The following is a 17,881-nucleotide window of genomic DNA, read 5'->3' as shown; positions in this document are numbered from 1 at the left end:
TCCCTTCCCAGGGAGGTGGAGGGAAGGGACCTCCGAGGGCATCTGGTCTGACCCACCCTGAAAGGGATGCTCCTGTTTCAACCTCTCTGACAGTGACGCGTTCTCGCCACCTCCTGAGGCAGCCCAGCCGCTCTCCGGAGCTCCAGTCAGTCCGGCTTCACTGTTCCTAGGGCAGCCTTCTGGGTCAAAAGTGACACCTCTGGCCCCTCTGCCCCTCCCCCGAGCTGATCCCCACGTGGCCTGGCTCCAGCCAGTTTGCCTGGGTTCCCCTGAAGGGATGCTCCAACAGCCACTGATGATGCTGGACTCTGAGTCGTTGGTCAAGCTTTAGCCCTTCCTCCTTGGGGAGTCCAAAGGCCCTTCCCTTCGGTACCTGTGTGATCTTTAAGCTCTGTGGGCCTATTTCCTGCTCTGTAAAATGGGTCACTAGATGATCCCACAGTTTCTTCCAGTCCCCCAGATCCATGGCAGCCAGGCCAGACCTAGAGAGCACAGGGTACTCTGGGCTTAGGGACAAGTGGGGAGCCAACCTTTCCTCCCAGGGGTGCCACCAACAAAAGATAGCCTGCCCATTAGAGTGGGCCGTTGGTCGTGGAAGACCCTGAGGTTGCAAAGCTGTAGGTGAGGGTGCAGAGCTCCCAGGGGCAGTGAGGGCTGAGGAGGGGGGGATCTCTAGCCCAAGGCGGCAGGTGCCAAGCAGGTTCATGGGTGGATCAGACCAAGGTGTCCCCAAAGAGAGGCACAGAAAGGGGGACCTGCAGAGGAGGTAGGGGGAAACTCAGGATAACCTCTCCCCCCCCTACTTTCCAGCCCTTCTGACCCTACCCACTCCAAAGCCACAATGGATGGGATTCAGCCCTATGAGGCTTGAACCAGGCCAAAGGGGCAAGGGACCTTCTTGCCTCAGGAGAACCCCAGCCCCCAAACTCCTCCTTTAATCCCCATCTCTCAGCTCTTTAATCTAAGGTTCCAGATGGCCTAAGTTGGAAGAACCAGGAGAAGGGAGCGGGCTACAGATGGAAGGGAGGGAATTGCTGCAAAGGGACAATAATAATAAGCCTCCTTATTATTAGATATATATATATACACACATATATAAATGATAATATATAATATGTAAATATGATTACAATAAGCCTCAGACTCACTGCACTCCCAGAGCAGACCCTCCTGACCCAAGCAATGATGGCCTTGACAGCCTTCTACACGGTAACAATTATCCTCCTTTCTTGAACTAAATGGGCCCATAACCAAGGGTTCATGAACTTAAAAAAAATTCTGATAACTGTATTTCAATATAATTGATTTCCTTTGTAATCTTATATATTTTATTTTATGCATTTAAAAACTTTATTCTGAGAAAGGGGTGCATAGATTTCACCAGAATGCCAAATGGGTCTGGGATACAATAAAAGGTTGCGAGCCCCTGAATTAAAATAAGGAGCAAACTCAGCCGAGGAAAGAGAACACTTCAGCAACCCTCCATGGGCCAAGGAGACTCTTATCTGTCAGTCGGTCTTTCCCTCCTTCCCTCCACATCTGAGTCAGAAATGGGGTTTCCCGCCTCCCCCAGCTCTAACCCCGATCCTAACGGTCCCTCTCCTGGAAAGGATAATTCATCGTGACCCCTTTTCTCATCGCCCTGGTCAAAGATCAGGAGTCAGCAGAGGTCAAAGGAGGGAGGAGAGGCAGGGTCCAAGCCAGGGCAGAGCTCCGGGGGGCCGTGGTTTCAGGCACTGTGGGTGAAACTGGTGGCCGTGCAGGGGAGGGGTCCTGAGCAGAGGCGGCGGCCGCCCTCTCCCCTCAGCCCCGCTCGGTGCTGAAAGGCCGAGGCTCCCTGTCGGCCCTGGCACATGCCGGGCCAAGGGCAGGGCTGGCAGACCTGGAGAGGAAGGCCAGACAGGCACAGGAGCCCGGCCCTCCCCGAGGGAGCCTAGGAAGACGCCAGGCGCTGGTGGAAGTAGAGGCCGAAGAGGCTGGTGAGCAGCTGGCAGGCGGCCGCCCACCAGGTGAGGAAGGCCAGGAGGCCCCGACAGAAGGCAGGGCAGAAGAGCCCACTCAGGGCACCCAGGATCTGGGAGACCGTGGCCTGCACCTCGTCGTCTCCGGGGGGGGCGGCCGGGGCAGGCGCGGGGGGCGGCCCTGGGGGGCGGCTGGAGGGCCCCAGGCCCCAGGAGTAGCCACCTGTGGGGACGGGTAGTGAGCCGTGAGGGCACTGAGCCGGGGCCGGTCCGCTCCGGCCCCCAGTCAGCCCCAGCCTTACCTAGAGTCTTCAGTAACAGCGTGAGGTGCAGCGTGAGGATGAGGGGGGCCAGGTACTGCAGGCTCACCACCGAGACGTAGCAGTAAATCCGGGTGATCTGAGGGGAGGGGGAGGCAAGGGTCAGGGCGGAGCCTCCGGTCCCAGAGGCCGCTGCTGCTGGCCAGGTCTCCAGGGGAGGCCCACCACAGGCAGAGGGGTGAGGGGAAAGCCTCGGGGATAATGACAATAGTAAGAATTACAGCTCCCACTTTTCAGTTGACAAAGCACGGCAGCCCCCTGAGGTAAGGAGGACATTTCTGGACCGCATCCCCATTTGACAGATGGAAAAACTAAGGTTCAGACATCCATGACTTGTTCAACGTCCCAAAGCCACTCAGTGATGGAGCCAGGGTTTGAACCCAAGTTTCTGATTCCAAATACATCTTTCTCTATGCTATATTGTGCTGCCTCAAGGTCCCCAACATGGGGAATGGGGAAATGAACCAGACTCCCAAGTCCTGGATTGGAATCCCACCCTCACCAAACGGCTTCCCTACTCACATCCCTTCCCAGCTCAGGCCCTTCTGCCCAGAGCTTCCAAAGTACAAGTCAGAGTGGGCTTCTCCCCTACTCAAGCAACGCCAGTGGCTCCCTATTACCTTGAAGGCCAAATTCTAATTCCTCAGGCTCTTCACAGTCTGGATCGAGCCCTGCAGCCTCTCTACCCTTCCCGGAGGGCCTTTTTCCTATATCTCCCCCCCGTCTGTCCATCCCCCATGACTGGAGTGCATGCTCTCCCCTCCCACTGTGAACGCTCACTTCTTTCCAAGGTCGCCTAAAATCCTTCTTTGTAAGAGGATTCCTGATCTACCCAGTGCTAATTACTTTGTGATGTGTGTTAGCATGTATATTTATAAATGAACACATACACTATTATGTAACTGCTTTATGTGTATCATATCAACATATATGTGTGTATATGTGTGTATGTGTGTGTGTATAATCTACTCCATTCCATCAGAGGAGCCTATACAAGCATATACTTGTACTATCTCCTTATACATGCCCAGAATGTATCACATACATGTATGTGCATGTGTATGTAGGCTGCACGCTCATGCACATTGTGTATATACATATATGTATATGTACATATGTATATATATGTACCTAGGATCCCTGATGGAATCGAATTCCTATATGTTTATGTGTGATTCTTTGGAAATACATGTATATAGACTTTCCTGATGGAACAGAAGCTAATAAGCATGTACAAAATAAGCATGTATGTATATAAATGTATGTGTGTGCACACATAGATCTATGGGGGATTCCCTAATGAAAAGAAGTCTAACCAACATGTATGTGTGTTGCATGTACACGTATGTATATACACGTGTATAAGTAGGCTCCCTGATGGAATAGAATCTAACATATACATGTATGTGAGTTTATATGTACTCACACACATACGTATGTCTCCCCTAATAGAAGGGCATGCAGGCTCCCAGAAGACAGGGGCTTTAAGTTTTGAGTCTGTGTTGCCAGCCTCTCGCCCAGACCTGGCGCACAATAGGTGTGGATGCCCGATCACCAGATTGATGGGTATGGGCCCAAGAATGCCCTTTCAAGCCAGTCCGCTTCAGCTTCCTCTGCTACAAAGTGGAGAAGATCCTATTTCCCAGGGAAATCAATCATTTAGGGGATTCCCCACAAAGGAATAGAATCAAAAGGCACACAGGAAGATCCCTGCTAAGTCTGTCCTCTATAAGCCAGGCCCTGTGCTGGACACCAGGGTAAATGGAGTAAAAAAGAACTAACTTCTGTCCCAAGGAGCTGACCTTCTAAAGGGGGAGACAACCAGTATCTACATAAATGTCTCTAGAACAAAATCTAAAGTGGTTCAATGCAAGAGAGCTTGGGGTGGGCAGGAGAAGGGGACAAGAAAGGCATCATGGAGACAGTGAAGACCCAGGTCTTCCAGCTTGGCAGATGCAGAGATGGAGAGAGGCCGTTGTGGAGGAGGAAGAGAGAGGAATCGCGTCTGGTTGGGTCGCTAAGGCAGGAAGGGAAGCAACACCCAGAAACTGGACGGGCTGGGCCCCGCGATGAAGGGCTTTCAAAGCTAAACGAGGCGGCTGAGAGGAAGTCGCTTAGAGTTGTTTGGGCAGATCTGCCCTTCAGAAGAGTTCCTTTGGCAGAAGCAGGGAAGAGGAAGAGGAAGGTGGGCAGAGACCCGAAGCAGAAGATGGAGTAGGAAGCTGCTGCAATCATTGGTGAGCGGTGGGGAGGGTCTGGACTCCGGTGGGTAGGAGAGGGGTGGGATTGGCTCCAGAGTGAGGAGTCAGGGCCATGGAGAGGTGGGCAGGCTGGTTCCACTACCACCTGGGCTGGAAGGAAGAGAGCCGGCAAAGAGGGGAGTTGGGACTCCTCGGGGACATCCAGGAGGTCACTGGAGATGCAAAATTGTAGGTGAGCAGAGATTGAGGCAGAGAGTCATCTGCAGGCTAACCCCACAGGAGCTGGGGAGATAAGTGAGAGGGAAAAGGAGGGGCTGGGGACAGAATCTGGGGGGCTGGGAGGCCTGAAGAGGCAGCAACAAGAACGAGGAGCGGCTCAGCAGCTAAGAGGGGAGCAGAAAATGACGATGGGAATAGCCAGGGATGAGAGAGAATCCAGGGCAGGGCGCTTGACCACCCAGCTGCAGCAGACAGTGGGAGCAGCAGGAGGGCTGAGAAAAGAAAACAAGATTTGACAATGAAGGCATAGTTGGGTTCCTCGTGGTGGCACCCGCCCATAATCCTTGGAGGAGGCGAAGGCTGATGGGTCAATTGGACTCAGGAGTTCTGAGCTGCTAAATTATCTGTGCTAAGTCTAGGCTGATGTGGAGAGCTCCTGGGAGGAGGAAGCCACAGGCTGCCTGAGAAAGATAAAGGAGGGAGGGAGAGAGAAAGACAGAGACGGAGAGAGGGAGGGATGGAGAGAGAGAGGGATGGAGGGAAGGAGGAAGGGGGGGAGGGGAGGGGAGGGAGAGGAGATGAAAGAGAAAGATAAAAGAAAGGAGAGGAAGGAAGGGAGAAAAGCAAATCACTAGATCATTTGTAACTTTGGAGAGAGCTATTTTAGATGAATGATAAAGAAGGGATATTGAATAAGATAAAGACAAAAATAAAGACAGGATAGAATAAGTGGGAGTAACTGAAAACAGCAAATAGGACTTTTTCCCCCTAGAAAGCAAGACTAAGCAGTTGGCAAAGGGAAGAGATACAGACAACAGCTCCAGGATGGCCCAACTGGTAAAGGTCATTAGGGACATGACTTAGGCATATTTAAAAAGGGTTGGGGGGGTGGGGAATGTGACCTGCTAAGAAAGACAGGGGGGAATGCAATCAGAAGTGGGGAGTGGCCTGGGTGAGTGGAAGGGCCATTTCTCTGATAGTGTGAGGGAAAGGAGACAAGAACAGGAGATGGTGGCTTTGTGGTGAAAAGACTGGGAGAAAAGTAAGCTCTAGCCTCAAAGCGACCGAGTCTCCAGGTGAGAGGGCAGGAGGAGGTGGGAGAGGTTGGAGGGGAAGAGAAGTTTTGGAGCAGTGAGATGGGGATCAATCAGGAGCAACTGAAGGACTGTCAGCTGCAGCAGGACCGGCTGGAGCTGGGGAGCACAAACCAGTGATCACCAGTCTGCAAGTTCTGCCACGTTCTCCAGTTCTTCTCTGAGCCCATGAGGAGAGGAGGAGGCAGATGGCAGGAGGAACCCAGAACCCAGATTTGGCAAGAGGTGATGGGGCAAGGAGGTGAGGGATTCCAGAGCAGAAAACAAATATGATTGAGGGATGAAAGGGCCGACTAGAAGAAAGTAAGGGAGCTTGAAATGATATGGAAGTGATACCCATCACTGCACCCCACTATGTCTTTGCCAAGCCTTTTCCTTCTCTATGGACCCCGAGACCCAACTCCACCCCTGGTCCCTCACCTGGACTACTGCTGGATCTTAAACAGCCTCCCCACTTCCCCACTCTTGCCCACGCTCCCAGGGGCATCTTCCCAAATCGTCTGTTCCCACATTCCCTCTCCCCTGCTCACACATGTGCTAGGACTCCCCTGGACTCCAAGGAGAAAGTCTGCATCTCTCGGCCGGCACTTTAACACCTGCAATGGCTGTCCCCCACAACCTCTGAAAGCCCGGACCTCCAGCCTTTCACATACCCTCTGCACAGGAGGCAGAATTGCTTCGCTACATACCAAGAACACCCCCGTCTCCTGCCCTTCATTCTCCCCGATTCTACTCCCACCTTCCCCAAGAAGCTCTCCATCACCACCCAGATCCAACCTGGGCCAAACCCAAATCCTCCCCCAACCTCCTGAGGACTCGCATGGGAATCATTTACTCATCATTTCCCATTCTCCCCATATGGACAGAGAGCTGGACTTGGGGCCAGAGAAGAGCTGAGTTCCAATCCTGCCTCAGACAAAGGCCATCTAAAGGACTCCATGCACCAAGGGGATGATGATGATCAAAACCTCTGCCACGGGGCTCTCGTGAGCACCAGACGAGGTCGTGGCAAGCTTTCCGACACTACATTAAAGCATCCGAGTTTCCAAAGTTCTGAACAATTATTCCATCATTTGTTTCCCTGGGATTGTCCCAATTTTACAGATGGAGAAACTGAGGCAGTTAGGGGTTAAATAACTTGTCTAGGATCACACTGCTACTTAGTCAGCTTTTGAACTCAGATCTTCCTGGTGTTGAGTCCAGTTTTCTACATCCCCTGAGACCCCAAACTACCCGAATAAATGCCAGTTACTGTCATTTTAAATCACTCGATAGACAGGAGATAACATGGCCGGAAAAGGGGCCTGCCCAGCCCATCACTCAGCGGGTCTGCCCCCCTGCTCTCTCCTGGACCGGGACGTGCATTCAGACACCCCACACGGCCGCCCCAGGGCCCCCCTACCCTGCGCTGGATCTCCAGGGCACCGATGCGCCCGGCCTCCTTCCTCATCTGTTCCACCCAACGCTGCGCCAGGCACAGGTAGGCCTGCAGGTGGGGCCTGGTCACAGCCAGACGCAGCAGGCACAGGGCCAGCACCAGCCACAGGCGGAGCGAGTCAAAGGCAGAGTCGGACAGTCTGCAAGAGTGGGGAGGAGGGGTCAGGGGGCCCCAGAGCCAGCCGAGGCACCGGAAGGGCTGAGTTCCAGCCGGAGGTCCCCAGCCCGGCCCGCCCTGACTAGGGCAAAGCCTCCAGCATCTGCCTTCCCTCAGGAGAGGCTCGGCTCTGTTACACAGAACTGGACAGGAGACCCAAACCCAGAGAATAAAAGTGACACAGACAAAGTCACCCAAGCACCGGGTGGCGGTCCTGGGGGCTCTGGCACCAAAGCGCACTTTGGTTGCGCCCTGAAGCCCCTGGGGAGACCCTGCCAGCCCTCCGCCCCTCCCATGGTCCCTGGAGCCTGCCCACCATCCTGGCCCAGGATACACACAGCTGGACGGGGGCCGTCTTTCCCACGGGGGCTTGCAGGAGGAAGTCCCGGGCAATGGGTTTGATCCACAGACACAAAATCAGCACCGGAGCCAGGAAACTCGTATGGAGGGCGAGCCTGCAGTTCCAGGGAGAGGCAGGAAAGGTAAGCAGGGAGGAACCTCCCTGGTCCCCAAAATACTGGGGGACCTGCCCTCCCATGCGCCCCCAGACCCCAGCAAGCCCCATCCTCCCCCAAGCCACATAACTGGAGCAGGGGTCGATCGGCTGCCAGGTGCAGCGCGTCCAGGTGGGTCTGAGCCAGGCGCAGGCCGGGGAACGTGAGGCAGGCCCCAAGGACAGAGCACACGGCGACCAGGGCCAGGCGGAAGGTCAGCTTGGTCAGGGGGATCCTACAGGAAGAATACAGCAGCAGTCAGCAAAGGACATGGGGTAGGGGAAAGAGCCCCAAGCCCGAGGCCCTGCCAGCCATGGACTGTGGCTGTGCAAGCCACTCCACATCCCCAGCCTCAAGTACAAGTAGGCAGGGCCAGGTGATTCCCAAGATCCCTTTTAGCTTCCACATTTTATGGTGTAAGAGCTGTCCCAACTCTGACATCTTGGGTTCTAAGGGCCCTCCTAGCCCTGACATCCTGGGTTCTAAGGGCCCTCCCTCTATCCCTCCTCCAAGTTTCTCACTATTAACTTCTTCTCCTTCCACATTCCTAGGCTTTAATCCCTCTACCTGTGCTCTTGACCCTGAACCCTCCAGGGCCTTGCCCTGGCCATCATCCCCTCTCTCTTGTGCTTCTTCAGTCTCTCCCTTGCCACCAACCTGAGCTGCAACTTGTCTTCTCCATGACTCCTTAATGGAGGGAGAGCCGCCCCAGGGTCTGTCCTGAGCTCCCTCCCCCTCCCAGCCATTCTCAGGCCCAGATCTAATCATGCTGTTCCTCTGCTTAAATTATCTTCAGAGGATCCTGACTCCCTAGAAACAATTTCATACTCCTCTGTCTAGCATTCAAGGCCTGGTACACCTGGTACTTTCTAGTCTTGCCTCATTTTACTCCCCCAGTCACACTGCAAACTCCCCTCCCAAAACCTCCCACCTCCATCCCTTGACCCATACTGTTTCCTATGCTAGGGAAGCCCTCTCTCCCCCCCCCCCCCATTCTTCACTTACACAATTCCAAACCATGCCCTAAATGCCACCTCCAGGAGGCCTTCCTTGATCTTCCCCAGTTGGAAGCAATGTTCCCCATCAGACCTCACAAAGCACTGTGTTCACACCTCTTGAATACAATGAGGTTGGTCTTTTTAAAGTGCCTACTATGTGCTAAGCTTTCAGCATGTAACCCAGTCTATTAGAATCAGCTGTGTTTGAGGGATCCAGTGAGCCTGACACTGTGCCTACCTTTCTATTCTTTCAAGTCCACTGGACCTTGTCACCTTCCCTGCCCAGTTTATTTTTCTATTTACATCCCCTGCACTTAACCTAACAAATAGTTTTTCCTTTGCTCATTAATGCATGCTTTTTCCCCCCTGAAGCAATTGGGGATAAGTGACTTGCCCAGGATCACACATTCAGAAAATGTATCTGAGGCCAGATTTGAACTCAGGTCCTCCAGACTTCAGGGCCAGTTCTCTATCCACGGTTCCATCTAGCCCCCAGTGAATGCTTATTGAATTAAACCAGCCCCTCCCCGCTCTGGCATTCTAGGGCACCTGTTCCTTGAGCCTTCTGGAAGGGACCCGAAGCATTGGGAAATCCCAACATGCGAGGTTCCCCTCACCCAGCCTCCCTCCCGGCTCACCTACTTACCACCAGTCCCAGCCGTGTTTCTTCAGCACAGGCTCCAACTTTTGGGTGATGCTGGCCAGTCCTGTCACGGAACGGGAAAGAGCTAACATCGGCGACGGCCAGCAGGAGGGACCGGACTGAGCCGGACTGAGCCGGGACAGGGTCCCCACCATCCCACGTCCCACACCCCTGGAAGGCCCTTCCTCTCTCCCCCTCTGACGCTGCCCCCTCAAGGACCACCTTCTCTTTGAAGCCTTTCCTGGCTCTGCAGCCTTAACACACAAAATGCTTCCTCTTAACCTTTCACGGCGCACGTGCCCATCGTAGTGCAGCTCCCCACCAACCCCAGACTTGTGGGACCCAAACCAAAACCCAGGGAAAGAGCGGGAACCTCTGGCGGGAGCATGAGAGCCGCCTTAGTGAATGGGTAGGCGCTCACTTAGGTTCTAGGGGCCAGAAGCAAGATTAATGGAGCAGGGGCAGATGGGGGGAACATGACAGGTTAGCTTCCTGTCGTTGTCATCCCGAAGGGAAAAGGCTGCTTTGTGAATGACCTCTGTGGAGGGGTCCAAGCAATGGCATGATGACCCCCTCCTCAGGGACACTAGAGGGGGATTGCCCAGGGGTACAGACAGCACCTGGGGCCTTTGGAAGTCCTTCCACCTCAGATTCAGGAACTGTCTGTCTAAAACCCCAAGCCCCTGGCCCAGCCCCATGGCCCCCACGGACCTGGCTCCAGTCCAAACTCCAGGATGTCTTCCCGGACCACCAGCACCAGCATGGCCAGAAGCAGGAAGATGAAGGCAAAGGCGAGGCAGACGGAACGCTCCCCCCCCTCCTCCGAGGAGAAGTACAGGCGCATCACGGTCAGGAACACCTTGCTGGGGGGGACAGCTAAGGATTTTTTCAGGCTGTCTGATGGGCAGTGGGATGGGGGAACACAGAGAGCAGGTCTGGAGATGGGGAGGAATGGGGATCGGGAAACTGCCTGAGGTAGACTCCTTCCTTACTCTACCTGGTCCCCAGTAAGATATTTGCGCAACCCTCAAGAAGCCTAGGAAAAGCCTGGACGTGACACTCAGGAGACCTGGGTACAGGTGTCTGACACTTATGCCCCCCCAGCCCTGACCCCCTGGGTTCTAAGGGCCCCCCCAGGTCTGACCTCCTGGGTTCTAAGGGCCCTCCCAGCTCTGACCTCCTGGGCTCTAAGGGCCCTCCTGCTGACACTCTCCCTGCTCTGAGGTTCTGTGCTTCTGGCTTTACCTGCCACGCTCCCTCCCCAGCTCCTTCTCTGCCCCTGCCCAGGCCGAGCCGGGGGGCACAGGCCCCTCCCCGGGCTGAAGGATACACAGAGAAGACGATGGTGAGAAGACACCAGAGCACCCCAATGTTGGCCTCCTTGGCAGGGTCCACCACACAGTAGTAGGCCTCGGTGAAGAGGTAGACGCCACAGGCATAGAGCGCGAAGTCCACGAACCATTGATACTCAGAAAAGTACCTCAGCACTGGGGCAGGAGTCAGGAGGGAGGCTGGCTGACGGCTGGCTGAGGGGTCCAGACCAGCCAGGCTCCCCATCCTCCCACTCACCCCAAACCCCGTGGAAAGAACAGGAAGGGGGGGCAGACAGGCTCTGTTGTTGGCAGGGACTCAAGGGATCACTGTGGGGAGCACAGTACAATGCAGAGATCCCTGGCTCTGGAGTCCCAGGAGCTGGGTTCAAATCCTGCTTATCAGTCAGGCGCTGAATGGTCTCCCTGACTCTCAATTACACCAACTGTAAAAATGAGGGGATTGGGCCTTGGTCTCCGAGGCCCCTTCTTGCTTTAGATCTGGAACATAAGCTCTAGCACTCAGAGCAGTTTGGGCACACAGTAAGCACTCAGTAGATGTTCATCCCATCATTTAGTGAGCCCACCCCCATCAAAGGTTAGAAGGGAATCCAAAAAGGGCTGCCCCCACCCACACTCAGGGGTTGGGGGCAGGTGGGGCTGTAAGTACCAAGTGCATCAATGGCTGTGATGGGGCTTGTCTCCAGCTGAAGGTTGATGTCTCGGGGGACAGACAGAGGCTTCTCCTCACTGAAGCCATTGGCCCTCCTGAGCCAGAGAGAAGTACGGATCAGGCCCCCCAGATCTCCCCCTCCCCAGAATACTGCCCTCCTCCCAGCACAAGGCGTGTTGCTTCCTCAGGCTGCAGCCCTGAGAGGGGCTGGGGCCCCTGGATGGCTGACCCGGAAGCTGACTGGGGCCAGGGTGGCAGGGACAGGGAGAAAAGCCGCTCACCTTTCCTTCTTGCTTTTTGGCTTCGGTTTCCCCGCCAGAGCCCGAAGCTCCTCATCAGTCGGGTGTTTGTAGCGGAACAGGCTAGAGACAGGCAGGAGATGGAGAGACGCTGAGAGGAGTGAAGTGGGACGGGGCAGTGGGCACCCATCCGGAAGGGTTCGGAGAGATAGGCTCAGGATCCAGGAGGAGGGCTGGGTACCCATAAGGGAGGGAGGCAGGGTCCAGAAGCCTTAGCGGCCAGGAGGGAACGTCAGATGTGGGGGAGACCTCGGGAAAGCGAGGGAAGGAGGAAAGGAAGCAGGGGTCTCACCTCCCATTGCAGAGCAGCCATCGGGCAAAGGAGAAATGCGGGGCCATTCTGTGCATGAGGCTAGCCGTGAGAAGGCTCACGACCAGCTGGACGCCCATGACCGCCTGCGGGGGGAAGCCCTATGTTAGTAGGGAAACAAAAGCCACGCTGCAGGACTGACTGCCCAAGAAACCCGATCCACCTGCCCTGGCTGCTCCAGCTTTCAACCTTGGGGTGGACTATTAATAGAGGCTCTGGGCCTAGGGAAGCCTGGGCCAGATTAAGGCCTCAGGGAACCTGAGCCACAAACAGTCCCAGCCGTGGGAGAGCTAGAGATGGCCCCCAATGGTAAAGAGATGGAGGAGGAAGAAGTCACCTTTGGGCTATGAGCCAGGACCCCCAGAAGTGAGATGTTTGAATAGGGCCAGACCCCCACCCTGAGTCATTGTACCCCAATGAGCTGAAGACAAAGGAGGCATGATGACTATATAGCTGGGCCAGGGGGCCAGATGAACCCCGCTTGTTCCTTCCTGGCCTGGCCCTTTTGTCTTGAAAACCCACAGCACAACAGATATGGGTGTGACGACTTGTGACTCCAGCAGGAGTCCAGTTTTGGGGAGAGCTGCGGGAGGGGGCATAGGAATCTCCAGCCTCCCAGTCAAAGGGCTCCTTACTCCTTTCCTCTCACCCCCAAGTTCAGCTCAGTCTAGGCAACAGGGTGATTGGGTTTCCAATTCCATTTTATAATATTTTTTCAACCAAAGTTAACAAACAAGAAGTTTGGACTGGTATTTTGGGCAACCACGGTCTAGGAACACTTCTTCAATTTCTGGCCCCATATCTGCTCCAGTCCCTTTCTCCATTCTATAAAACTAACCTCTATTCATTTTTAATAAATCCCTCCTCTTGCCTAAACCCTTCCTTTCCTCCTTCTTTCCCTTCCCTTCCCTCCCTCCCTTCCTTTCTTCTTTCCTTCCTTCGTTCTTCCATCCCTCCCTCCCTTCCATCCTTCCTCCTTCTATTCCTTCTTTCCTCCCTCCCTCCCTCCCTTCCTTCCTCCCTCATCTGTAATTTCATTGATATTTGTGAATTCACAAAGAATAAAGAGAGGTTAGGTGACTTTTCCAGGAACACTCAACCTAGACCATCCAGGAAGAACTTGAAAATGCTCTTCTGGACTCTGAGGCTGGCTCCCCAGGAGTGTGGTCTAGGGGACCCCCGGTGTCTAGCCTAGAATCCTTTCAGAGGGTCCCTAAGGTAAAAACTTTTCATTATAATATTAAGTGGTTTTAACTCCTAATAAAGTAACTATCAATAGATGAAACAAATATAAAATCTCTTGGGGGGGGTCCTCAATTTTTAAGAGTGAAAAGGAGTCTTGAGAACACAGAGTTTGAAAATCGCTGGTCTGGGTGGAAAAATTAATAATAATACTACTAATAGTCCCCCACGTGGTCCTCACAACCACCTGCTGAGGTGGGTTCTCCAGGGAGACAGTACCTTTCTTGGGTCACTCAGCTCCTGCGTGCTAGAAGCCAGTCCTCCTGACTCCAAGTCCAGCCCCTCTCTTGGTGGGGACCCTCTAAATGGAGGGGGTGGGAGGGGAGGGGAGAGGTAGTTTGGGGTTAGTGCAGAGAGCCTCGGAGGACCTTCTCCTAGACGTGGGTTCAGAGACTTGCCCGCTGCTGTGTGACCCAAGGAAGGTACCTCTGACCTCTCGGAACTCGAGTTTCCTCATCTGTAAAATGGGACGAATCATCACCACCCTCCCCCCGACAGCGCCCTCCTACCCAAGGAGTGGTGAGAACTAGCGGACGAGAAGCGCTCGGCCAGTTTAAAGCGTTATGCAAATGTCAGCGATTATCGGATGATTATTAATATTAATTATCATAATTATCATCAACCGGAGGGTCTCCCTCCTCCCCTCCTAGACTTGGGGGTAGGGGTGTCCTGCTTTTATTTCCACCCCCCCGAGCCCCAACCTCACCATCCTGGCGGCGAAGGCAGCCCCTCGACAAGCCGGACCGGACCCTAGGACAGGACGGACCCCGAACCCCACCGGGACCTTTAAATGACTCTCCGGCTCCGGCGAGGTCTCCGCGCCATGGACCGGCCTCCTGGACCAATCCTGACCAGGTTCGTCACCGACGGACAGTCCTCAGGACCAATCATCGAGCGTAAAAGGTCCCAAAGAGGAAGCGGCCCGGGGAGGAGGCGGGTGAAATTCTTCTCCACACCTGCATTCCTTGGCATGCCGGGAGTTGTAGTTTTCCGAGTGCTGAGCCTCTGGCTGGACACGAGAGTGAGCAGTTTACCTTGCAGCTGCTGGAACACGCCTAGAGAAAGAAAACTTATCTAAAGTATTACAGGCCGAGTAAATGGATTTACTGTCAAATATAATATCAATCAATCAATCAACCAATCAAATATAAAAGCTTTTTATAATGCCTTTTGGCTATATTATATTATTATAAAGATAATCAACTTTGAATAGTTTAGGAATCCCGACCCAAACAATAATCCACTGCACTTTCCTGGAGGATTCCTGAGGAAACAAGCTGCCCACCTCCAGAAAGAGAAGTGATGGATTTATAAGGGGTCAGCAGATATCTGGATCTTATCTTGGGTCGCTTAATTAGATGATGCAAATGAACCATTGATGAGCAGTTGTCAGCTAGCTCTTAGAGAATTCTTCAATGACCCTTTTAATATTTCCTATCCATCCTGCTACTTTGTATATATTTGTTGCCATCTTATTTCCTCCATTAGTATATAAGCTTCTAAGGACCGGGCTTTCCTATCCATCCTGCTACTTTGTATATATTTGTTGCCATCTTATTTCCTCATTAGTGTACAAGTTTCTAAGGACTGGGCTTTGCTAGCCATCCTGCTTCTTTGTATATATTTGTTGCCATCTTATTTCCTCCATTAGTGTATAAGCTTCTAAGGGCTGGGCTATCTTTTGCCTCTTTGTATCCCCAGATTTACCACAGTGCCTAGTAAGTAGGCATTTAATAATGTTTATTGATTGATTGCATGACCTCTCTTGAAAAAGCATGGAGTCCACAAAGTGGATTCTTTCATTCTTCTAAGGCATTGCTTCTTAGGCCATTCCCATAATCTCACTTGGGTAGCTTATGTAGAGAACATACTTTGGTTATTTCCCCCAGCTGTGTCCTTCATATAATCCTTTAGGCTTGGCTAGCCCTCAGTGGAAATTTCTAAGGTTCTATTCTGGCACTGGAGAAATCAGGGACCATTTGCTCTCACCACCTGCTTCTAACTTCCTTTATACATTTTGCACAAGTGTAATGGTCAAAATATTCAAATACTGAGTCCATTCTTGCTAGTCTTCCCTTTTAACTGTGAGTTCCTTGAGAACAGGGACTCGTCTTTTTTTTTTTTTTTTTTTTTTTTTTTTTTTTTTTTTTTTTTTGTATCCCCAGACTTAACACAATGTCTGGAACATAGTAGGTGCTTAATAAATGCTTATGGACTTGACTGCTTACAATATGTCGCCAATATCTTGAATGAACTGGAGTTGGTCTTAATCAGTGTTGATACAGAGATGACCTCTGGGTATGGACTTGCCAAAGTGTCCACTTCCTGGTTAATACCTACAACTTCCTTAGTAAACTTCAGTCTTACTCTGCTTCAGTTCAGATATAGATAGTGTTTATCACTTAGTCCAAGTTCTTTTATGAGCTGCAATGGAATTGTTCCTCAAATGTCTCTCATAGAAAGACTGGTTTCCATTTTTACCTTCACCTCTGGACCGAGTCTCATGAGTCCTGGGGGACAGCAAGCCACATGAAACTGGATTGAAGTCAAGCTTTTATTATATGCAAACTTTCAGTTTTTGCTGAAATTTCACATCATTTAGGATATACCCTTGTGGACACCCTTAAGCATTACCTCTCAAAAATAAATTTTCATATAAAATGATTAAATATATGACAAGAATCAGACAAGAAGAAGAATTAAAGAAGAACTAGGCAAGAGGGGGATCATGGAAGTCTGGAAAGTAGTATCCAGAAGAGGGTGGTCAATGGTGTCGGAGGCTACCAAGAAATCAAAAAGGACGAAAGAATTGAGAAAAGGCCATAAAATCATGAAACTAGTCTTATAATACAGCTTAAGTTTGAAAACAGGTCTTCTAAGTAACTGACCCACTCTATCAAGCACATTTTCCTTTTTCTACACATTTCAGACATCCTAGAGTCTGCCCTCACCTTGAGAGGCTTGCAGAGAGGAACTATCTTTTCATTATACAAGCTGACAAAGGGCTCCAGTGGGAGGAACTCATGGCAACCTTTTACAGTCACTCTGTCTGCCTCGTAGTAGGATGGGTGCTTCCCATAATTCAGCTAGGAACTCTGGAACCAGTAACCTGATAAATAAAACCAGCAAACATTTACTATGCTGAGGGAGAGGAAAAAAATCATGTTTGCTTTTGTGTTGCAAGGAACTGGAAATTGAGTGGATGTCCATCATCTGGAGAATGGCTGAATATATGAATGTATATTCATATATATATGAATGTAATGGAATATTATTGTTCTATGAGAAATGATGAGCAGGCAGATTTCAGAAAAGCCTGAAAAGATTTACATGAACTGATATTGAGTGAAGTGAGCAGAACCAGATCATTGTATACAGTAACAGCAAGATTGTGTGATAATTAACTATGATAGACTTGATCTAAAATAATTCCAATGAAAAATGTCATCTGCATCCCGAGAGAGAATTGTAGAGATTGAATTTGGATTGTAACATATACACACACACACACACACACACACACACATACACACACATACACACACACCTTTTTTATTTACTTTTTCTTTCTCCTGATTTTCCCCTTTTGTTCTGATTTTCTTTTACAAGATGACTAATATGGAAATATGTACATGTATAACCTATGTAAGATTGCTTGCTATCTTAAGAAGGTAAGAGAGGAAGAAAGAAAAAAATTTGGAAGTCAAAAACTTACAAAAATGAATGATGAAGGATAGCTAAATGGAGCTGTCATCCTGGAATCAGCAGAACTTGGGTTCAAATTTGGCTTCAGACATTTAACACTTACTAGTTGTGTGACTTTGGGCAAGTCACTTAACTCCAATTGCCCTGCCCCCCCCATTTTTATTTTAATTTTAAAAAGTAAATGTTGAAAACTATCTTTACATATAGTTGGAAAAATAGAATACTATTGAGAGAGAAAAAAAATTCTGCCCCCAGGTCTGAGTGTGAGGCTAGGCTCTGTCACTAAGTGTGATTGTGTGATTTGGGACAAATCAGGAACATTCCACAGGCTTCAGTTTACTCCTCTACGAAATGAGGGGGACTGGGGTTACTATATATAGAACTTCTCTAAGATCTCTGCCCAGCCCTTTTTACTACAGGGAGGGAATATGGTGTCATGTAAAGATCTGAGAAGATATAATCCAAAGAGATTTTAGAGATCAACATGTCCAATCATTTAATTTTACAGATGGGACAGTAAGAGATTCAGACCAATAACTCTAAAGCTGGAAGAAATCTTCGAATTCAGCTATTTAAACCTTCCTATTTAATAGATGGAAGGAATGAGGTATAGAGAGGACAAAAAATTAACTTCTCCAGTTCTTTCTGGCAGTAAGGAATGGATCTGGGGCTTGGATTCCAAATCCAGGGCTCTTTACGGTCTTGACTTCCAAGTTTTGTGACCTAGAGCAAGGCTTCTCAAACCTCAGTATTCCTTATCAGTATCCTATTCCAGTATCCTTAGTAAAACAATGCTGTACTACCACAGGGCTTTGCAA

At 51.2% G+C, this 17,881-nt stretch overlaps 1 protein-coding gene across 1 annotated transcript; it reads right to left on the bottom strand.

Annotated features, from left to right (window-relative positions):
- Window positions 1-1,311: 1,311 nt before the first annotated feature.
- On the bottom strand, window positions 1,312-14,433 carry TMEM161A (transmembrane protein 161A). The gene is made up of 12 exons (XM_031948153.1): window positions 14,065-14,433; window positions 12,099-12,202; window positions 11,789-11,869; window positions 11,505-11,602; window positions 10,855-11,011; window positions 10,236-10,387; window positions 9,528-9,588; window positions 7,975-8,118; window positions 7,728-7,844; window positions 7,198-7,372; window positions 2,264-2,360; window positions 1,312-2,184 (listed from the first exon to the last, which is right to left on the bottom strand). Exons 1-12 carry the CDS (start codon window positions 14,065-14,067, stop codon window positions 1,934-1,936), a joined length of 1,440 nt encoding a protein of 479 aa, XP_031804013.1. The 5' UTR covers window positions 14,068-14,433; the 3' UTR covers window positions 1,312-1,933.
- Between the last annotated feature and the right edge of the window lie 3,448 nt (window positions 14,434-17,881).

Source organism: Sarcophilus harrisii, chromosome 1, assembly GCF_902635505.1.
Source record: "Sarcophilus harrisii chromosome 1, mSarHar1.11, whole genome shotgun sequence".
Taxonomy (NCBI): Eukaryota; Metazoa; Chordata; class Mammalia; order Dasyuromorphia; family Dasyuridae; genus Sarcophilus; species Sarcophilus harrisii.
The sequence above is the reverse complement of the archived record's forward strand: the minus strand, read 5'-3'. Positions and strand labels throughout refer to the sequence as shown.

What these genes read in the sequence shown, in the direction of transcription:
- TMEM161A (XM_031948153.1), bottom strand. An exon ending in TGGCTGCTCTGCAATGGGAG is followed by an intron (nt 11,870 to 12,098) that starts GTGAGACCCCTG and finishes GCCTGTCTCTAG; the next exon opens with CCTGTTCCGCTACAAACACC. An exon ending in AAACACGGCTGGGACTGGTG is followed by an intron (nt 8,119 to 9,527) that starts GTAAGTAGGTGA and finishes TTCTTCCTGTAG; the next exon opens with GATCCCCCTGACCAAGCTGA.